General features: G+C 40.9%; 1 protein-coding gene across 1 annotated transcript in view; it reads left to right on the forward strand.

Annotated features, from left to right (window-relative positions):
- The window catches only part of OSBPL5 (oxysterol binding protein like 5), a gene marked incomplete at both ends in the record, with an annotated part of 183,146 nt that overhangs the window by 141,116 nt on the left and 18,187 nt on the right, over positions 1 to 23,843 (forward strand). The window contains 3 exons of the mRNA XM_080619134.1: positions 5,152 to 5,236; positions 15,150 to 15,321; positions 20,173 to 20,392. Coding sequence (XP_080475260.1) covers positions 5,152 to 5,236; positions 15,150 to 15,321; positions 20,173 to 20,392 — 477 coding nt within the window. The remainder of the gene's footprint in view (positions 1 to 5,151; positions 5,237 to 15,149; positions 15,322 to 20,172; positions 20,393 to 23,843) is intronic.

Consider the following 23,843-nt stretch of genomic DNA (forward strand, 5'->3'; position numbering starts at 1 on the left):
TTTGCACAAACCTGAAAGAATAGTTTGACTTCCTTTTTGCTAATGCCTCTGAGGTTTGAGTTTGTTTGCAGTGTACTTGGAACTCAGTGGTCTGCTCAAGCCTTGACTGTTCTACGAAAGTGTGACTTTGGATAGGTTGACTTAATTTTCTCTTCTTTGAAATGGAAATAGCAAAGTTTTATCCCTTTCACTTCGAGTTATTCTTCAGACTGCCGTTACTTACGGGCTGAGACAGTCTTTTCCTCTACACACACTAACTCCTGCAGTAACCTCTAGTTCTCCCTGTAACACAAATTATTAATATTTTCTCACACTTCTTAAAATAACTCCCTGCAGATTTTAAAGAGCTGCATTTCTTTTTCTTCTTTCCTTTAAGAATAGTTAAAAATAAAATATGATGGCTATGAGCAAAGAGGAAGACTTCAGTATCTCCTGAGAGGTACTGAGAGCAACATCTGTTGGATACCCTGAAGACAAAAATGTTCTTGAACTCATGTCCCCATTAAAAGCAGTGACTCAGCAGAGTTATTACAGACATAAATTCTCTAGGAGACCCTACCGCTGTAAGCAAAGCATTACAATCTAGTGCCTTGCTGCAAGGTGGTCAGTAGAGTAAATCTACTTGGGAAGACTCATGTGAGACTGATGAAGGCATTTATCATTGGCATCAGAAGATCCAACAAAATGGAAGAGAAGCCTTGTGGGAGCAGATCGGGCAGGCTCACTCGTGCTCATCAGTGTAGTTAATTGAACAGTTTTAAATGCAGCTATACCATCACTATAAAAAGTCTTGCAATTTTTAGTAAAGTAAGAGGAGACAATTAAAATTAACTTCAACAACTAAGGGTAAGAGCTGCTTATTTTCTGACAGTAGTTCAGCTCTGATCGTTGCTTAGATGCATTGCTTTTGCTTTAAGTCCCAAAGGGTTCATTGCTATCTTGCTTCTTATTCACTTTTGAGAGTTTTGCTGATTTTTAAGTCAAAGCATGCACCAAGAAGGTTGATCGTTTGCTGTTCACCAACAAAAAAATTCCTTGTGACTTGACAGATGAGCTGAATTCTTCTGAAAAGCAGTCAGGAGAGGTAATGAAAAAGTAGAATCAAAAGTGCAGTCAGGTACTGAAAAGTAGCGTCAGTGGCAGATCTGAAGTGTTGTGCTAGAATGCACTTCCCTTGATATGAATCATCCGAAAGAAAGAGAAGCTTTTATCAGTAGGCATATGTATTTAAGCATGCATATGTATATCTAATTCTTGTATCTCTTGAGAAAATATATGACAGCAATAGGAATTAGTATGTTAAATATGAGGGGAATGTATCTCTGAACATGTTTGTGTACTAGAGGAAGTCCCAAGACATTTGAATTTTAAAGTCAAAGTAATGTTCTAAGTCACTGTCCTGCTTTCAGCTGGGTAGAGTTAGTATTCTTAGTAGCTGGTACAGTGCTGTGCTTTAGATTGAATCTGAGAATAACACTGATAACACACCCATGTTTTGGTTGTTGCTCAGTAGCACTTACCCTGGTCAAGGACTTTTCAGTCTTTTAAGTTCTTCCAGTGTGGAGAGACACAAAAAGCCGGGAGGGAGCAGAGACGGGACACCTGACCCAAACTAGCCAAAGGGGTATTCCATACCACAGCACGTCATGCCCAGTATATAAACTGGGGGCAGTTACCCAGAAGGGGCAGATCACTGCTCAGGTTGGGCTGGGGATTGGTCAGCGGGTGCAATTGTCTTTTTATCTTGAGTTTTACTCCTCTGTCTCTCCCACTCTTTTTCATTATCAACATTCTCATTATTATTATTATCATCATTATCAATATATAATCAATTATCAATAAATTACCAATAAATATTGAAATTTATTGATTTATTAAACTGTTCTTATCTCAGCCCATGGGTTTACCTTATTCTGATTCTCCTTCCCATCCCACTGAGTCTGGAGTGAGAGGGGGAAAGCGAGCAAGTGGCTGCATGGGACTTAGTTACCAGATGGGGTTAAATCACACTTAGAAAGCCACATCTGAGCTGTGTGGTAGGGTATTTCTTGAAACCTGAGTTCGGCCTGGGTTGTTATGTGTGATAGACACTTTCAGCCGCAAGGTGAACACCGAAATGCACATCAAGAAGAAATCCACCTATGAACTGCTTGATGTCAAAGAAGCTGTCTTCACTTTGACAACAGTTTAAGGCTGAAACTGCTGAAAATGCTGTTTTATGTCATTTCATGGCCTTCTTTTAAAGCAACTGGAGCAGAATTGACTGATCTAAATTGGTTATGTGTAATTGTGCAAAGAAAGCCTATTTCTCATAAAAAATAGATTAGCCCATGCTTAAGAAAAAGTCCATGTTACTGTCCATCACAATAGGAATAAGGTCTGGCTAAACAACTTCCACTTCTGGCTAAAACAGCTTGTGAAATTTTCAAGGATTTTCCAGCCTAGAGTTGATGGTCCAGCTTTGACTCACATCAGTGGACTTGTAGCTAACTCAGGGAAGTTAATGAGCACCTTTGTATGTGTTGGCCTGGCTGCTCAGCAGACATTTGGATCTAACTGCGGGGTTCAGTCCTGGAGCAAATGTCTGGTACAAGCACTGGCCTAGGCATTGATAGTTGTGTTAGCCAATTAAATCTGATGTGCAGGCATTTGACTTCAGTTAGAGCAGGATGAAATTTTGTGGTGCCTTTCAAATGGTAGGTGGGTAAGGTGTAAGACCATTACTTACAGTTGAAGCTAAGTATATGCACCAGAAAATTTCCTATAAAGTTCTTTGGTGTCTAGAGTTATCTTAGAAGCATATTACTCAGAATCTAGCTGAACAGTGTGGTATAAGAAGGCTTTTATTGATTGCAGCTTGTTCTGACATTTACTTAGAGCACTAAATGAGTTGGGGTCAGACCCACTGAATCTGGAAATGTATATAATTTAAATTGTGTTGATTTTTAAGAGTTTTGAGTCATTCCTTTAAAGGAAAAAGTTCTAGTCATGGGCTTGTGCTGCTGCTTTTACAGTTGTTTGTTCTACTCCGTAATACAACACAGCTAGTTTCATCTTCATCCTTACAGTTGCCCACAGTACTCTTAATGAAAGGGATTATTTCCATTTTTTTTAAGATTTGTTTTATACTCTCCAAGACTTGTCATACTTTCTGAAACAGTGTGAGTCCACTCCATTCTTCAAAGCCTAATCAATCCCTGTTTGGTAATGCCTTTTGAGTCTCAAATCAAATGTAAAACCAGGAATGATCTGAAGATAATCCTTAATTCTACTGTCTACAGCCTGCAGCTGAGCTCTGACTCCTGGTGTAGTGAGGATAACATTCACTTTTGGTGAGATGGTCATTGTCTGGGAGGTTTTAGAATCTGGTCAACAGGCATGATGCTCAAAGGCTGTGAGACAGAAATCTTCATTATCTTTGCAGTGCAGATAGAGAACCTCATTTACTCTGTGGAGATGTTGACTTCATTTTTGTCAGTCTTTTTCTCCTCTTTCTGTGGGAAATAGTCCCCTCCACGTATGAGCATGCCTTACTACTGAATATGTTTCCTTAACAGAGTGACCTGGCTGCTCCTTGTATTCATCCACATGTTTAGATGTATGTTAAAACCTTGTTACCCCTCCTTCCCTTCTCCACATTTTTTTAAAGAATGGTTCTCTGGATCTCTACTATTTCATAGAATCATAGAATAGTTTGGGTTGGAAAGGACCTTAAGATCATCTAGTTCCAACCCCTCTGCCATGGGCAGGGACACCCCACACTAAACCATGCCAGCCAAGGCCTCATCCAACCTGGCCTTGAACACCACCAAGGATGGAGCATTCACAACCTCCCTGGGCAACCCATTCCAGTGCCTCACCACCCTCTCAGTAAAGAATTTCTTCCTTATATCCAATCTAAACTTCCCCTGTTTAAGTTTTAACCCATTACCCCTTGTCCTGTCACATTTGGCTGTGGGGTTTTTCCTCCAACAAAGGAAATATCAGTCTCTGCACTGAAAACAAAAGTAATGGTGTTATCAAGAGTTCTCAAACACCCTGCTCAGTTGCAAGCTACTGAAAGGAAAAATGCCATCTGGAATGATGCCTGATTGCATTAATGTCACTAGTAATGTCTTAAGCTGCTCTGCTCTGGTTTACTAATCAAATGTCAACTTTGCCAGTCCTGACTATTAAGCCTTTAAACAGTCTTTAATTTTCTTTTCCCCTTTCTCGTGGGAGACGGGGGAGGAAAAAGAAGTGAGTAACAATGATCCAGTTTTCTCCTGGCAGCAGCAGAACCCTGCAGATGTGAAGATGAGAAGCTAGACTGGAGACTGCTGTCTTCTCAGCACTGCATCTTTGTGGAATGCACTCAGATACATGAGTATCTGTATCTCAGATACATGCTGATTGTGGTAGGATGTTTAAAAGACACTATTATCTTTTTTACCACAGCCCCTACCTAGGGGCAAAACAAACAAGCAAAGCCTGCTTTTGTTGAAGTCTGAAGTGGCTGTCATCCCAGGCACCACAGCATAAAGGTTCTCAAAGGGTCTGGATGAAGAGGTGAAAGTCTGCAACCCAGCAGCACGTGTCCATGCTGGGAGACCTCTAGTCCTCAGCCAGTGGTTTCTCTCTGTCTATTCCTTTCCCACAGACAGGTTTACAGGATGGAGTTTCCCCTTTGTTTCCTTCCAGAAAAGCTGCAATTGCCTTACTGCTAGAGTCACTCACAGTTCAAGGTGTGGGCTCTTGCCACTTTTATGGTGACACATAAAAGGTGTTTCATTGCTATTTTGTCAGGCTGCAGACAGACTCAGTGAGCACCGCATGGAACAGTCTGTTCCGGTGTTGCACAAAGATGGCTAATAGCAAGTACTTAACTGTTTTTGTCAGGAATGAGATTCATTCCTGAGGATCTGAATAAACAGAGTAGGTTTTGGGCTGTCATAGGTTAGACCAAGCTCCATTTACATCAGAGCTCATTACTGTTTTGGAGCTACAGCAGCAATATTGTGATTGTTAATGAGTCTCTCCAAATTACTGAATCTGCTCCTTCCTTCTTCCATGTCACAGACATACATACTCTGACCAGGAAGGGTAGAAAGATGTTGAATAGTCCATTGCATCTTCTGTGCCTTACATCTTTTTGTCTGTGTGCATTTCCAGGGCCCAAAGGGAGAAAATGTTGGTTCAATCACTCAGCCTCTTCCCAGCAGCTACTTGATTTTCAGAGCAGCCTCTGAATCAGATGGTAAGTTTTTTATCTTCATTTGCTTTCCCCAGATTGCACCCTCTGTGCTAGTTAAGAAAATAGGTTTATTAAAAAAAAAAAAAAAGGTATGTAAAGGAAAAAATGGTGGCTCACCCTGCTTGAGATGATGTTTGTTAGCAGTGGTCAGAATCGGTCAGCAGAATACAGGTGCATTTCATGTTCCTCACTGAACATCAACCTTTCTGGCCATGTGTACGGAGGAAGGATCTAGACTTATAGCTGGGGAAAAACACCATGTCAGTATATGCTAAAAGATAAAACGAGATGATACCAAAATTGGGATGAGAGGGGAGCTTAACTTATTTCCTCAGATTAGCAGAGACTTTAGTGGGTTATCTGCCTATATCTTACACTAGGCAAGGATCTGTTGGAGGAAAATGACATAGTAATATTGAAGAGCTGTTGACAAAAGTCTCTCAACCACCAGAATTTTCTTGTATACTTGCAGTACCATGGTTTACAGCATAACAGGCCTAGATGCTGGTGACTCCACATGTAAAATACCATTCTTGGAATTCTCAGAATTGTAAAAGGTAAATTTAGGTCACTATGTAACAGGCATGCCAGCTTGCTATGTGAAAATCTCTATAAATGGCTTTAGCGGACCTAAAAGATCAGTGATTTATAAGTAGATAAGATTAAAAACATGTTTTCATTCCATTTGACCTTCAGACTATTGGAATTTTTTTTGTTATGGTTTGGGTTTTTTCCATAGCAAATTAACCCAGGCTGTTCATTTTACGGATATTTTTCACCTACCCCGCCAGGGGTGCTCAGGTAGCTCATGCCATGAGCTCCTTTGGGTAGCATCTGGAGTAACTCTAAGGACACAAGGATTTTTCCTGGAGCACAGAGCACTTTGAAATCAGTGTCATTCTGGTCTAGTGATTAAGTTTTACATATTCCTAAAGGCTGGAAATGGCACAATGCCAAATGCATCTTTTGACATGACACTTAGAATAGCAGGAAACCTTTCATTAGAGGCTTAGCATGCTGTTCTTCCTACTGCTGTGCGAAGAGGGCTGTTCGTAGTGAGGGATATCACCTCAACACTGAAAGCTGTTTGCAGATGCTAAAATAGGGAAATGATATGGAAGGAAGTGGGACTTGTATAGAGCCATAGAAGTACATCTCTTTCTTTGAATGATCTTAAAGGTTTTTTCCAACCTAGTTGATTGTATGATTCTATGCTTTTGTAGCTTATGGAAAAGTACAACTTATTTATGTAAAGGAATACAGGATTCCAACACAGCTTCAAGTATCACCTGTCTAGAAAGGTATAGATTGACACAATAGTCTTTTTGAGGGAAAAAAAAAAGGGTGCTGCTGGGGCAGAGCTGCTAAATTCTAGGCATTTCAAACCTTGGTTATACAGACAGCCCACAGAATAGACATACTAAACAGCCCCACAGAGTTCTTAGGCAACCAGATAACTTCAACAACTGTCTGTCAATCCAGATTATATAAATTATTATTTCCTTAGAGATCCATGTAACTTGTCTTTCCATTAACTTAATTACAAAATGTGCAAAGGGACCAATATGGTCACTGTATGTGTTCAAGAGGCATTGCTGTCTCACAAAGCTCTTTTTTTTTCCTGGCATTTCAGCTATCTTCTAAATGAAAGCTTTCATTCTGGTGGAAACCTAATGATTAAATCTTAAAGCCAGCCTGACAAAGAGACCTGTGCCTGAACCTCTACTCTCTCTTTTTATGATAATTGCCATAGGCCAATTATGTGGAGTAGAATAGCTTTAGATTTGTTCTAACTAATCATACACATAAAGGCTCCCAAGCTCACAATATCTCCCAGGAGATCATCAGAGGTAAAACTTTTCCAGCTGTGATCTCTCTGCATGGATCATAGACCACATACTGAAAAAGCACAAAATAGACCATACCTGGCACATATGAATTTTCAATATTTAAATGCCTTTGGGAAGCTTTCCGCCCAGTGAAGTATCATAGGAGCTTAAAATAGTGAGTTACTGGAACATATTTTTAAAGCCAAGACATTAGCCATGATCCTTGGGAAGAATGCAGAGGCCAGGCATATCACAGAAGTGTTACTTTAGGATTTAGCATGATTTGCCTTGAATTTTCTGCTTCTCCACAGTAGGGTCCTAAGATGGAAAGTTAATGTGATCAAGGGAAGGAGGAGAGACTGAGATACCTCTCAATCAAATATTGTAAACAGGTATATAGAAAATAACTAGGGACTTTGGTTAAGGATGAAATAATATACACTCTTGAACAGCACTAGCAATGCCCTAGAGCCACCTGCACAGGTTTGGAGCACCCACATTATGTCTGCTAGATCCTGAGAAGTCTGAGGATGTGACCATGACAGCTGATGTGAAGCATTGCGATCTGTCCATTTAGCAATGGACTTCACAAAAAAAATAATATAGTACTGCACCAGAAATACCAGCATGAAAGATGGTGTAATGTTCAGCTGAATGAGAGTATTTGACTTCACAGCTGAAGGTCAGTGAGAAGTGGCTGTACCTTGTGCAGGAAGGGCAGAATGTGAATCCACAGATAAGGGGGAAGAAGAGCTCATACACTGAGGCTAGCTTCCCTCTCAAACACAAGAGCAGCCCTGGCATCGTGACTATGGTATGCTCCTTTTGTTTGTTAGTTAGCCTTCATGGGGGCAGTTTAGGGGTATCAGCTGTATTAAGCAGCGTAGACCTGCTGACAAATGGCCAAACACATGGGTGTCACACTCTGAGATGAGTGACTTAGAAATGGTATTAACATCAGTAGATGGTGTAAAACATATGCAGACAAGGACACAAGGAATAGAAGCTCTTAACATATGAAGAAATCAATATAAACTGCAGCAAATTAAAGCTTGTACTTTGCAATTAATACAAGTTGATTTTAAACCCATAAGACACTACTGGAATGGTTGTAGACTGTTACATAGCTTTACCTGCTGTAAAGAGGCATCTCCAAAAGGGTGTAGCTGAGATTGTTTCATTTCTTTAATGCACTGGACAAGCATAGAGAATGCAGTTATGGTCAAGAGAGATGGGAGGTTAAGGTAAAATGAATTCAGCTAGCTGGCACAGCTGGGGCAGGTGGAATCTGTTCCCTTGCATAATGTATATCTGTAGTATGTTCCCATCTCCTCTGTAGATGCAATATTGTGTGAGTGCAGCATCTTTGAGGAGGTGTCCTGACCACGTTCTTCTAAATGCAGTCTCCCATGCTAGTAGTGGAAAATGAACCATGAAGCATTTGGCAAATTTAACAGGAATTCATGGAGGCCTCTGACTTCCTGGAGAATACTGAGTTGCAGCATATGTTAGATGTACAGTTCTGCTATCCAAGCAACTGTATCATGATCAGCAGCTACATGGCCTACTTTTTCTCTCAGCACTTCAGAATCCCTTTTTTCCCCTGTGCTGTACCATCTGTGACAGACTGTTGGTAGGATTTAAGGTTCTGACTTCTGGACAGCCTGCAGAACCACTGCCAAGCTACAGTAGGTCTCACATGCACAGACCACAGCAACAGTCTGCTTTGTGATGTTTCAAAGATAGCTGGAAGGTCATGTCAGCCTATGGGGCTCAACCTGTACAAACAGAAGGTCTTTCTTTCTTACCAGTTTCAGAAAAGAAAATCGGTTTTTCCAAACCAGTGACTGTGACTGTGTATGCATTTCAGATTTATGCTGATGAGTGGCTTAGAATTAGTAGTTTAAACCTGTCCCAAGCTCCTTGCCCAGACTTTCCTGGGGCTGCCTCTGATATTTCCAAACCAGTGCTCCAGACCTCCTAAACATTTTGAGTTACCTGCTTAAATCTCATAGTGCAGATCTCCACCTTGCCACCAAAGAGATTACTAAGGGAATTCAAAGTGGCAGATTACAAGGGTTAAAGGCTTAGCAGTGGAATTGTAAGCCACACTTACATTTTGTTCCTTATGTCTATCCTCTCCTTCAGACATGTTTTGGGTAGTCTCCATTGCTTAATGTGGATGGAATAGAGTGGAAATCCTGATGGTCTGGCATATAGTGTTGCTTCTTCGCTAGGCATCTCGCCCTTCCCCAGAATCGATACTTTGATCTGGGGAGGAAATTAGATTATTGAAATAAGGGTCACACACACAAGCAGTGAACCAGGAGAAAGACTGCAATTTGAAACCAAGTTCACAGCGAAATATATCACTGGCTCTTGGCAGTGCTGGAAAAAAGTTACCTTCTTAGCTTTGTGTGCCCTTCATATTCCTTAGACCTTTCACAGCAGTTTAAAATCCAGGCATTTGCAACCAGACTTCATTTAGCTTGGTGCATAAATTGCACCTGCAGCTAATTTAGAGATCGCATCCTTGCATCCTGAGAGCCAAAGTGCAAGAAATCATGCACACAGGCACCCAAGCGGTACAGCAAAGGAAGCAGTCAGCTCAATACCATGACCTTAATGTTTACTGATTGAACCAAATCAGGCTCTTCCTCATCACTCATGATTTGTGTGCACTTGAGCAAGAATTCATCCTTTCCAGGTGACAGTCTTCTTCAGGTTGATTTTTAAAAGCATCTATCTTGCTAAGTGTGAGGCACGAGGCCAAAAACTGGATGACTTGAATAACTCAAGAAGATTAATATTCCCTTAGTGATGCCTCTCTGGAGGAATGTATGGTTACTAGATGTGAGGCTTTTGAAGTCTAAATTGGCAAGACATTCATCCCAGCCATTCTGTGTCTACAGGAATGCAGTGGAAAAAAGGTATAGTCCCAGACTGAGATTTCAGTGTGCAATGGCACGATTCCATCTTAAGCAGGTTTTTGTTACTGGTGATTGCTGAGAGAGCACTGGCTCACTGGCTGGCTCCTCTGTGTCCAGCTGTTGCAAAATGTGGCAGATAGACTTGTTATGTCAAATTATGAGTTGTTCTAGGTGAATAATGGTGACCGTAAAGAATTTCAAAGCAGAATAGCTTAGTGTTTTCAATACTGCCTGTTTTGCTGGATTTTTTTCTGTGGGATATTGTGGTAATTTTAGATCTGTTTGAAGACCAGGACAGACTCCAGTTACTCCTTGAACTGAACCTAGGTTAGCAGTATAAGCAACCTAAGGTTGTTTTGGGGTTTTCCTTCTGCAAGGGGGAGAAATGTTTTTTGTCACCTGGTTTTAGTAGTTCCTTTTGTCTGTGAAAAAAAAAAGGCTGGTGTGAGTGCATGCCTGTTCCTGTTCAGCCTTGCAGCCTCCAGATGTCCGCATGGTGCCACCAGTGCCCTGCAAACCTGGGAAGTGTTGTGCAAGGAACCATAGTGATTCCCACTTGCGCAGCTGTACTGCAGGAGTCATCTCAAAGGACCACAAGGTGTTTTCCAGCTTGCTGAGCCAGAAAGACTGGAGAAAGCATGCGGAAGGTTTCAAAACATATGTGGGATGAATGTTCGGATCTGTTTTTCTGAAGTCAAGGCAACCAACATCCTTTGTTAGCTTTTTTCCTCAAACTTTTCAAGAGGAAAGGATCCTAGAACCCAGCTATGTTTGACTGATTTTTCAAAGAGTTTCCTTTTGCAAATTCTAACTGATGACTGTGTCATTTTACTGTAAACACATGTAACAGAGAAAAAATATTACAGGCCTATGCAGGTGAGACAGCTTTCTTTGTTTTGGGATTTTTTGCAGTAAGCACTGCTGGGTGATGGGTCGATGCATTCCTCTGACATCCCACTTTCCCAGAACATCTGTGATCGTTATCATAAAGTGATATAGGGAATTAATATTGAAACCAATGATCAGTGCATGGAGAGAGGCTGCTACAAAAGAGAGCAGGAACCCAAGGTGGTGCTGGCACTCTGGTAGGACATCCACTTTTGGCACTTTAGGAACAGTCTTGTCAAAGAGTCATTCTATCCCCATTGTTGCTGGAGGGAGCCAAAGGTGGCTGGACAAGCCACCCACCTGTCATGTTCAGGTACCAAAAGATGGGTGATGTGAAATGTCCTCCTTGTGCCGGCTGCCAGTATGAGTGATGCAGCTGGACCTGACTTTAGACATCAGAGGTGGGCATCCTCTCTGGGTAGGGTGTCATTTCTCCTCATTATTCTCCTCACTGAGAACTCTGTTAGATTGGATGAAAGATTTCTGTTGCAGAGTTTTGTAAACTGTTCTGTGTGGCTTGTGAGATATGTGGGAGCATTATGCATAGATGGACTATTTTACTCTCTCCCTTTCCACTCTGTAGCCCAGGTAAGAGCCAAAGCTTACTCTGTGGGCTGCCACTTGAGATTCAGTGACAAAATACAATGAAGAAGGAGTCAAGCTCAGAAATAATGTCTGAAAGGGAATATTTAGTTCACAGCTCCCAGGCAGAAGAAGGTAATGCAGGTGGTTTTGAGACAACATGGTCTCTGCAGAAATTGTCCAAAAGTAGTCACTGCGGTGGAGAGAGTAATACATCGTTTGGTATAAAAGCTTAAAAGCGTATGGGGAGATTCTGCCACAGGCTGACAAAATGCTCTTGGGTTTTCCTTCAGAATTTAAATATATGTTTGTTTTAAGCCACAATTTGTGGAAAATTGTAATTGATAGGTTGCAATGTTTTACACTGCAGCTTTAAAAACCTCAAATCTTCTGAAAGAATACCGTTGTACCTCCTTCACAGCTCTTTTTTGCTTTGTGTACATGCATCATATTGGGCTGCCATTCCTCTCTGAAGGAACCCACATTTTGCATCCTTCTCTGATCCAGTTACCTGGCATATAAAAACACCTGACTTGAGTCAACCACTCAAAATTAGAAAATGTGAGAATTTAGGTAACCAAGAAGCCTTCATGCAGACTACGGTGACTATAGATGACAGCCTTTAATTATGTGACCACATACTTTTTTCCTCCTCTCCAGTTCCTGCGGAAGTGAGTAGACTTGTCAGGTAAGCAATTAAGTAATCCAAATACTAGTATTTTTGTATAATTTTCATAATAAAGAAGAATATGACTCAATAGCAAGATCAGTCAAATATAAAAACACTTCATGTAGGCCTTTAGCAAAAAAACAGGTTTACCTGTGTGCAATCCCTGAAATTAAGAGGGTATAATTTACAGTGCTCTGCTGCGATTAACACACTGTTGACTTGCAGAAAATGTAACGTTTTCATTTGGAGAGGAAATCCCGTATTTCATGCCTGGTTTTGTGGCATGTATTTGTTTGGATTCACAGCGCCACCTGATGGCTGAAGGCTCATTTCTTAGCTTGGGGAGGCTGTGCATCCCTTGAGTTCAGTTTCTGTTAGAAATTAAAACAAGGGCATACACTGGTGCCATTTCTATGTTCTGTAGGGCACAATTAATGCTGACTGCTAATGCGCAGCGAGTTCCTCTAAATCTTTGTGTCTCTGCCTTGGAATATTAAAATGAGTATTTTTTTTATTATCTATTTATGCTCTGTGAATAATGTTTCAAAAAATACTCAATTTACTCATAACCCCTTCCAGAGAATTATGTGAAGAGATGAAAAACCTAGATATGTTATTTAGAAATTTCCTCTGGTAATGTGGACCCCAAAGTTTTGACCAAGCCTGTAAGCTCCTGTTAGTACCAGTGAATACATGTGGCAGGGGATGTGGGGGATTAATATTGCTGCCTGTGGTAGAGTGGCCAGCATGGCCTGCTCTGCCTGCAGCCCCAGCAAAGCGTGGACTGCAGAGCACAGTGAGGGGGATGGCTGAGGAGACTTTGGGGTCATCCTTGCTGTCCTTGTTAGAAAGTGTAACCGTAGCCAGTGCGTTGTTGTAACTGTCGTAAGATAATGTCTGTATATGAGTGCTGCAGGGCACTGAGGAGCTGACCTCTGTTACTGCTCCAGGGTGCTCATGCTGATACAAATCAGGCTAACTATCAAAGCACCTGATTTCATAAGCCCATTGAATATAAAATGATGTATGAAGCTTTTCCAAATGTCAAATCTTTTAGTCCTGACTCTGCAGAACTGGCAAAGAAAAGCAAAGGTAAAGAGAGGGGAAATTCAAAGGAGGTGAGCCTAAGCAGAAGTGTGCTCCCTTGTACAGAATAGCCTGAAACAGGTTTTCATCTTGGTGGGTTTGGGAGGGAGGGGATATGGAGGAGGAAGTGGATTTGTGCTCAGTGCAGCCATTAACTCTAATGAGTTATCCATGCAAATCCTACACATGGCGAGAAGGGAATAAATCTCTGTCTGTAAAGCCTTAATGCAAGGATATATTTTAAATACAAAATAGTGTGAAATCAATTCCAACAGCCTTCAAACTTCCTAATCTTTTATTAACCATTGTTTGTGATTTTGTTATTAAATCATAAGCTGACGCTGAAGGAATTTATGGGATGAAATTGGAATAAATGACTGGGCTCTGTGGTGTTTGTGGCTCAGTGTTCAAGTGCAGTTCTTCAAATCTTTTACTGTTGTAGCTTTGTATCAAAGCAATCACTGAAAGCTACTCACATTTATAATAATTTCTTTATATACCTATGATGTGAATTTTTTTAAACTCTCATTGATCTTCTTATAGACCCAAATTTTGTTCATATTGAAGTTGATGGGAATTTATGAGATTTATGCATATGCTTGATGCTAAGTGTGTAATAGAACTGAATGTAATGGAAGCATTTCCCAAACAGGACCTAGGAATGAGTGTGGTCCAGGGAAATCCTGTTTGTAGCACTTTTGTAGAGCAAAATCCTTTTGTTTTCTTCACTGCCTCTCAAGCACACTTCTAATTATTGCAAAATATATTCTGAGCAGTGTAATGAAAAGCTCTGTTTTATGTGCTTGAAATTAGAGGATAACTCCCATGGTACATCAGTTCTTGAATGTTCAGCCTATTTGCAAGTGTCCTGCCCTCATTAATGATTGCACTACAGAAGCAGGCTGTTTTCAGGTGCTTCCAAGATATAGCAACTCCAGCATTGTGGTAGATATGCTTTAACTCTGACACTCATCTTTTTAGTTATGTATGGGTCATTTTTAAAGGAGCCAAGGGTCAGTTTGTATTCCTGTGCTTTTTCATTTGCTGCCTGCCTCTGAGACCTATGCAGGCCTTAAGAAAATCCGGTGAGGCTGTGCATAGAACTGCAGTTTGTCTTGTCTCCATGCCGTGTTTATAATTTCTGGTGTTTGCAAAGGAGACCCTCCAGGTAATGAATTTTTGTGACAAAATAACAAAAACTGATGTTCCACACAGATTATCTAATGCACTAGGCAGGGAGGAGGGAAGAAAAGCAAGAAAAATGCAGAGAAAAAGGAAAAGTAAACAGCCTGACAAGCAGCTCCCTCTAGTCTTAATCACTCTGGCAAGTACTGATCATCGTGGTTCTTGTTCAGTGGTTGTTGTTGCAGCACTACGCCCTGCGTGGAACCCCCAAGCTGGTTTGTAGTTCAGTAATCCCATACCAAGCAGGGGGCTCTCCTGTGCAGCACGGGGCCTGGGTATCTCCCTGCCATTGGGTTGTGCGTGTGATAGTGATGACAAAAGCTGAATGTGTTTTTGGGAAGCATTACTTGCAGACATGAGCTGCTAGGTGGTTTCAAAGCACCATACCCATACACGTTTCCTGCATCTCTGTCAAAATCAGAAAGAGGCAGAAGGGGATGTGAACAGGTTGTGGGAGAACAGAAGAGATGCTATTAGGGAAGGGGAATTTGGGGTGAGCATCTCACTGTATTACCAGTACAGAAATGTCACTTGCACAGCCACAAGTGTAAACCACACCATTTAGTGTAAACCACACCATTTCTGGCAAGATAACTTAGGGATTATATATATGAAAAACAGGTTATTTTACGCAGTGACTTCCTGGATTACAGTGAGCTTTTCTCCCAGGCAAGAAGCTTTTGAGAAACAGTGTATGAATTGTCTTATTTACTCCTGTGCTTAAATATTTCCTTTTGTTTCCACAGGCAGATGCTGGCTGGATGCTTTGGAACTTGCCCTGCGTTGCTCCAGCCTCTTCCGGCTCAGTGCCTCCAAGCAGGGAAAGGACGGAGAAATGAACTGCTCGAGTGATTCTGCCCATGCGGGGCTCAACCACCTCTTGCACACAAGCACTATCTCAGACCAGGAGTTCTTCCAGTAAGATGGGGCTATCACTTCTTAATGCACAGAGAAGTTTTGCATGGCTCACGCTTGGGGATTCCTTTAACTTCAGTATTGTCCTGCCAGAGTCCACTATGGCAACCTGTTTGAAAAAGCAGCCTGTATGTTCATCTCCTGCATCCACCACTAATATATGTGTTTGGTCATGAGGTTTGTTGTCACCTAATGCTTGAGCACACAAACTGGAAGGAACCTCAATTGTGGTTTTGTGTGTATAAGCAATTTTATTCTGTCCCCTTCTTGGGCCAATATGCTTTCTGGAAATGCTGGAGTGAAAAATGGCTTGCCTAAGCAAAGACTGCAGACTCTAACTACTAGAATAGACCTGCAGTTATACAGACACAATCACTAGCAATGTCTGTCTGTTGGCTAGCACATATGGCTGTGAATCTGATCTATTTTTTCAATAATGTGCTCTCTTTTCTAATAATACTGTGTGGTGGTCAGCAGAGTGGACACACTGCATCCATAGTTTTATAATTACTTTCTCTCTCTACAGGAATTTTGAATGGTTTCAGATTTCTTCCTTGATGCATCAGATAAAGTTTTACATGAGGGAAAAAGACCCCGCAGCCTTCTTTGTATTCATATTCCTAGCATTACTGCAGCATTTTGGAAAAACTCTCATCAAAGCTCTGTAAGCATTAAAAAAAACCAGGCCTTGTATGTTTCTTATAGCTAAATAGGCAACTTAAAAAATCCTCTGGTATAGACACTTGGCCTTGGAGTGAAAACTGGGAGATGTGTCTATTCCTAGCTCTCCTCATAGGAATTTGACTCTTAGAACTCACAGCAGTGCACCATTGCTTACACAGTTTTTAGGGTAGGAATTCTTGCAGTCTGCAAAGATGATCCCTTGCACAGAGGGACTTCACCTTTAAGTGATTTTCTTAGGCTCTGTTACAACAGCAGTGGTCTGAGTCCTCTTCAGAGTGTTGAGGTCTCTCTGGTAACATGGGACCAAAGTGATGGCAGCATTTTGGTCTGCCCTTTGATTTCAGAGGCTCTGGTATTCCCAGCATGTGTTTTCCATTCCTGCTGTTTGGTTTTCTAGCTACAGATTGAAGAGCTTTAATGAAGAGCAATGGGAGAAAAGAAGGAAATCTGATGTGTTACCAGGGCACGGGCCCTACTACTTGTGCAAATACTTCTTTTGTTCTTGGGCTTCTTCCATAATACTTTACTTTCTAATTTCTTCCTGCTTAAGAGAGAGTCTCTTAGGACTGTGCTTGCTGTGATACTGAATCTAGGAATGTAGTGGGCTTGTTTTTCAGCTAATTGATGTGTGTACAGAAGTCCAATACTAAAATTAAAATGGAGCCTGTGGCACTGAGAACATTCAGGCAGACCCATGGCTACTGTAAGGAAGTGCAGAAGATAGAGTTAAAACTGTGTTAAAATGCTTATTCAAAACAAGGGAAAATGCAAACCCAAAACTGTACAAATGCTGAGCAAGGCATTTTTGCATTGCCACTGACAGTGGCTTTCTCATAGGGATTCTAACCAATTAAATTGGCATGCTGTTGTTAGGGGCCAGTTAATTACATTTAACTCTGTCTTCAAATTAGCCAAACTACTCTGTCAAGAAAAGAAAAAGAAAAGGGAGATGATGCATATTACAGGGAGAACAAAACCCAAGGGAGTTGGCAAAGTCAAATCTTCCATTGAGCCAAAGTTGCATTTGTCTGCTGGCTGTTTTGCTCCTTTCCTGCTGGGAAAGAAGTCAAGATTATACAGTGATTTTAAAATTCATGTCTTTAGTAGCATATAAAAATGAGAGCATATAAAAACTGTATGAGTGAATCAAAAACTAAAGTACTGTGTAAATCTGTGATTGTAGACAAGAGGCCTTTAGGACACCAAGCACTCTTTAATATGAAATCGTATTTCTTGTGGCTTTCATATCTTTTCTCCAGCAACACCAGGAACCTTGCTGGTTAACTTGTTTGACAAGAGCCAAATAGACTTTTTTGCTTTGTGCAGAAGAGCCGTATCAAGACCAAAGAAGTCCTGGTCACTGACTGAAGTTTCCAGGAACGCCCCTAGAGAATAAAGCACTGGTATAAGACAGCTCCAATATGCTGAAACAGTAAATTAGCCATGAAAAATGCCAAGTTATTCATGTTCATAGTGGAAATCCAGTGCTGACTTTTAGCATAATCATTCCATCCCAGCTTTTAAAACCTGGTCCATAGCCCATTGGAAGCCCCCAGGAAGTATTTACATTGATTTTAGTTCAAGTTCATGGTGTGGCTTTTTTTTTAGCATACTTATTCAGTGATAATCCTGTTCAGAGGATTATAAGAGCCTGGCTCCACTTCAACATCTCAGATTTGTTCCTTAGAATGAGGAGCATCTGTTTTCCTTTCGGTTCCCTAGAGCGGCACCTTGGCTCTGGATGTGTTGTCTTGCTTTGTTTGTGGCTGGTGGGTACTCAGTGCACAGCTGAGTGGGATTTCATGTCAATTTAATTCCCTCTTGAACTAAATCTGAAATCCTTAAAAAATAATGGGGGGAGCAGAAAAAACTAAGAGCCATTTGCTCCACTGAAACTTCAGATATTTCCCAAAGGTGAGGCAGGTGACACTGAATAACACTTGCTTTTCTTACAAATGTGAAATAGAAACAAGTGATACTTCTCAGCCATGAACCATAAGCTTTGTAATGAACTGTTCTTTCAAGCATTTTTACCCCATGGACGAAACTTTCACTAAGTCAGGGAGCATAGAAATCACAAACACTGATATTTAGCTCATCACTGAAAAATTAAGAAATAAATTAGCTATTTAAATGATCACCAACTAGTAACTTCCTGGACCTGCTATCCAGGAAGTATCTGTGCTGAGGAATCATGGGATGATCTCTCTAAATAGCTCTCTTCTCACCTTTTTTCTCCTTTATTATATTAATTTCATGCATGTATTATCATCTGTGCTTCCAGTGTATTTGGTTTTCAGTCATTGTACTTGCTGGTTGCTAAAAAGAAGTAGCATCCTGGAACTAGAACAATGAAGACACATGTCTGGTAGCAAATTATTAGTACTAGAGTATAGTGGTCATTAACGGTCTGATTTATGATCTTAGTTCTATCTTGCAGTAAAACTCTATAAATTAAAAAAACCCTGTATTTTATATATACATACACACGGACATTTATGCATACATACGCATATATATACACAAATTAAGTTAAAAGAAAGATTTTCTAAAGCCACAGCAAGCTGTAGATAACACTTTCAGAAGAACTCTAGAAACTGAGTTTCTCCAGAAACTGAGCTGTGACTGTCACAGTGTGGCTTGCTTGGCGTGTTAAAAATCATGAGCTTACTTCAGTGCATAGTTGGAAGTTGAGATCTTCTGAAAAGCTGGTGCCAGTTTTGTGTTCTGACTCATCTGATTTTTTTTTAAAATCTGGCTGTAACTAGCAATGCCTAACTATAATTAAGATAAATAAATAAATAAAATAAAAGGGGGGGGTGTGTGTGTGGGAACAAGGTCAAGATTGAAACATGCCCAAAATGGCCTGAGAAAAGGCCCATCATGAAGAGGCTTCAAGCTTGACAGAACATTCATAGAATCATAGAATCACAGAATAGTTAGGGTTGGAAAGGACCTTAAGATCATCTAGTTCCAACCCCTCTGCCATGGGCAGGGACACCTCACACTAAACATTCCCATGTACTGAGGAGAGAAATCCTGCATTGAGGGAGAAATGGACTACAGGAAGTAGTAACACTCTTCAAGGTCCAGGTCCTGTTTAGATCCTCTGGAACTCCTTGCATAGCTGGATCTTTTCTTAATTGTTCTATCCAAGAGCAATTTTGCATGAGGAATTGGGTGAGGAATTTTCAAAGAAAGGCCAAGCTGAGAAGGTCAGCACCTGAAAGCTAAGCAAGGCCATGAAAGAGGTAATGTGTGTGCAAAGACATGTATGAATAGGGAAAACTGAAGCTCATGCTAAATACCACTTGGTAAAACAGGCACTTAGTGAATACTTTTCAGCGTCTGACCTCTGGCCCGTCTAATCATATTTGCCATCTGCCATATGAACTGCATCTGTTTTATCAAATGGAGATTCTATAGGCTACTTGAAAGAGAAATTTTGGCTTTCTCCGCATTCTCTAAATTCTGGATCACTGGACATGAAGCCTGCTACACCTTCCACACTTTCCCTTGGATGCTGTTATAATCTGGGTATTCTTCTGACGTGTAATTGTCGAGTTGGTGCTTTCAACTCAGGTCCTTCCAACAGCATTATCTAGGGAAAGCATGTTCCCCAGGTTAGTTCATGTCTGTGTCTGTGTCTGTGTGAAAATACTTGATTATATTGATTTTTAAATTCCCCTTTTTTAGTGCAGGGCTGACTTAGATCTGTTGAAATAAAGTAGCAGTAGTACTGGAAAAGAAAATGTATCCTAAAATGTCGTATTTTTCCCATATGCTACAATCCACTGATTTGCTTTGGCAAAGAGAAAAGATCTCTCGTTATTGACACTTCAGTTCTCTAATCAGTAGTGTACAGCTGTTAGTGTGAGCTATGTATCTCTCTGGTATGTGGGCTCTAATCCAGAGCCAGTGGCAATTCTGCATAAGGGTCAAGTGGAGATGTGTGGCACATTTTGTGAAGTGCAGTTTGGAGGGAAGAATTTTGATGGAAAATATCTTGCTGTTTGCATGACTAAAACCATGCTGTTCAGGAAATCAATGTCTTATACTCTTCTGGGAGGCACTCCCTGTTTTTAGGGGGTGTTTTTACCTTCTCTAAAAGGCCTTAGTAATCTGGCTTTGTAGATCAAACTGAACCAAACAATGAACTGTGTGTTGCAGTTTGAATGAATCAGCCCTGGAGAACCACCACCATTTGGAAAATGATGCTTTTTCGGACAAGTCTGAGAGAGACAACGTAGAAGAGTCAGAGAATGAAATGCATGAGAATAGCCGGAAGGCAAATGAAAGCGAGAGCGATCAGTCAGAAATCCATGGAGAGGTCTCTCCAGGAAGGAAAGGGACAACTTATATTGAACAGATCTATGAGGAATTTGGGGAGGTAAGAATAAAAAAAAAAAAAAAAGTATTTTTATCATGGCCTCTTTCTGTTAAAATGTCTCTGTTCATAGTATTTGAGTATTTGTCATTCAGACTTTTAGGTGCTTGGCAGTTAAGAACCAGCTTTGTGAGTTCCAGTGTTTTTACAGATAAATCAGTGCATAGCTTTCTGCTAAATTATGTTGAATAATCATGTGCTCTAATAATTATGCATTATGAACAGCAGCTCTGCTACTGTGCTTTGGCGTGTTTCCAGCATCAGCGATTGCTTTAACCAGTTATTGCATCAAAGAGCTACGCAGCATTGGCACGGTGCTTTGTGGAGCCAGCAGGAGGGAGAATTATTATTCTGGGCATGTGTGCTAGCCAATTAGGATGCTCAGTCCTTGCATGATACAAGATATGATACTTCCCTTTTTTTTATTATGCATGGAACATCCTTTTTGTGTGTCATAATGGAGCATTTGAGCCACTTGATTTCTAAATGACAGTTTCTTGTAGGAAGGCCATTTCTCATGTCATTTAACAGCAGGAGGAGGCATTTCTGTTCTACATAAGAGCCTTTGTTAGCTGAATCCTACTGTGACCTCTGAGGAAGGCAGCAGTACAGAGCTGGGGGGATCCAAGTGTGTTGGGTGAGAATCAGTCTGAGCAGGCAGCAGAGGAGCTCCGCTGCAATGCTGAAAGGACTGAGCACTCCCTTGCATATTGCTTTGAACAAGTAAGCTGGTGCTTCAAAGAAAACCATTTTGCTGGAAAGCTCTTTCTTTTTAAGAATCATAGAATCATTTAGTTTGGAAAAGACCCTTAAGATCACTGACTCCAACCGTAAACCCAACACTGCCAAGTCCACCACTGGACTGTGTTCCTAAGTGCCATGTCTACACAACTTCTAAATACCTCCAGGGATGGTGACTGAACACTTCCCTGGGCAGCCTGATCGAGTGCTTGACAACCCTTTCAATGAAGAAATTTTTCTTAATACCCCATCTAAACCTCTCCTGCCACAACCTGAGGCTGTTTCCTGTCACCCTATTGCTAGGGGGAGAAAAGAGACTGACACCTGCCTTGCTATATCCTCCTTTCAGGTAGCTGTAGAAAGTGATAAGGTCTCCTATCAGCCTCTTTTTCTCCAGACTAAACAACCCCAGTTCCCTTAGCTGCTCCTCATAAGACTTGTGCTCTAGACTCTTTCCTTTTTCAATGTTTTCCTGAAAGTGTAAAACTAATATTGAGGAAACAAATATAGTTAAATATGTCCTAAATTACACTCTGTGTTTCACTGAGTGATAAAACATTGAGCTTGATTAGGTGTCCCATGCAGATTATATTACTGCTGTTTGTTTCTCTACAGACTTCTTGTAATAGGACAACCTACATGAGAGACTACAAAAGCTTGTCTCTGCCATACCACCTCAACGAGGTGCAGGAAGAGTTGAGTTTTGTCTCCTCCTTTTCCACAGCCCAACCACCCCCAAGAACAACAGTTTGTAGTCTGGAGATGCCAATCCAGGTAGCATATGTTTGCTGCCATTTCAGATGTCATGTGTGAGGTGCAAGCTCCTGCTGTAGAAATTGTGCTTGTAAACGGAACTGTTGCCTACAGAGACAAAAAAACCCAACCAACCAAACAAAATCGTCCTCTCTCCCCTCAAATCCCACCCCAGACACACAGAAAATGGTAACTGGGTCCAAACAGGATTTTGAATATAGCTGAACAACTAACAGCAGCAAAATGAAGTCAAACTTTATTTCTATCAGCTGCTTATTATGAAATGGCCTTTTGCCACGTGACACACTTGTCCTAGAAGCATTGGCAGGGCACGCTGAAACTTTGGTGTTTGAATGAGCCTTACTGGCAGCACTGATGTGTGTAAGTGGGTGTGTTAGTGAGAGATCTCTGTAGTTTTACATTAACAAAATGTAGTACAAACCAAAAGGAAAGGACTACGTTTCTGCTGTTCAGTGACACTTTGTGTAGCATAAAATAAGGCTACCCATAATGTGGTTGCTCAGAAAGAGGTAACATCCAGTGTGTTCTTTCAAAAAGAGCTGCCATGTTGCCTTGGCCATTAGGTGTTACATTAGATTTCTGTTGTTGGCCAAGAGATGAGGCTATCATCAGCTGGGACACACAGATAGGACTGGTTGTTGAGTCTTATGTCACTGGTGACAATAACATAAAGAAAAGTAGGTTGTATGCAATGCCATAGTTTACTGTCAGCAATGGGCGGAGATGTATCAAGGTAAACACATGCCAACTAATAACAACGAATAACTAACAACTGAAGCTGATCTTCAGTTTAAGAGGATCAACCGTTTTCTTAAACTGAAACTGCTGCCCCTCAGTCTGTGTCTGCAGCTAAGATTTGACAGGACAAAGGGCACAGATGCAGACTATCACTGTTAAATTTTCAGCTTCACTTTGAAAGTTCATTTGAAAGGTGTGCACGTACTATGCGCCTCTGTATGTGGTTGAGAGGTGCATTCTTATGCATCTGATGTTCCAGTTTTGCCTTGTTTGCAGTAGGAATGTGAAGGCAGAGACAGGTGTCAGAAGGACCTTGAAATTGTGAAAGTTGGTCTAGAATATAAAAAAGACACCTCCTTAGTAGGTAGAGTGATAACCAAAAATGCCTTCTGCTTTCACGTTTCCAAGCTTTTAGCGATAGCAAGTTATGAAAAGGGTTATTGAGGGTGACATACTGAGGGGAAAGCAAACCAGAAATTACTTGAAGTTTTTCTCATCCTCCTGCACCTTCTCCTTCCCTTTTCATCCATCCCTTCTGCACTGATTCTATCTGTGTAACACTCTGTACAGCAATTTCACCATGGCATTAATTAATATTGCAAATACAGGCACACTTGAGAACCTGGATAAATAATGGAAGTTATAATAGACCCATATGTGTTGTAAGCCCTAGCTCGTGCTGTGCTATTACATTTTTTAACAGTTTCCTTTTCTTCTTGGAGTTTCAAGCTGTGTGCTGCACCAGCCTGCCACAAGAAGAATAGTATGATAATGGAAGAACAATGCAATGGAAATAGTTTGTTGTTCCTCAAATTTGAAATTCGCTTCAGCCTGCAAGCTGGACTCAGTGTATTTCTGCATGACTAGTAAAAAGGCTGATTGAGAGCCAAAAAGGTGGTGCTGGGAATGCTCAGTTGGTGAAAATGAGTGTTTAATGATTTACACCATCTGCAAATACTATGGTGTTACACTGTGTGTCCTCTCCCAAACCAAAGTCCATTCCAGAAGTGGATCTGTGCCCTTTTGCTCATATAAATATCTTCTCTAAAACCAGTAGAAAGCTTAAGTATGCTCTTTCACTGTTAAATTATGATTCCTAGAATGCATTAAAATGCATTAGTGTCTGAAAATTTAGTTTCATTTTCTTTCTTCAGTGGCCTGAAAGGCCCATTCCCCCATGTTATACATTATATAGTCCCAC

The sequence above is a fragment of the Psittacula echo genome (genome assembly GCF_963264785.1).
Source record: "Psittacula echo genome assembly, chromosome: 5".
Taxonomy (NCBI): Eukaryota; Metazoa; Chordata; class Aves; order Psittaciformes; family Psittacidae; genus Psittacula; species Psittacula echo.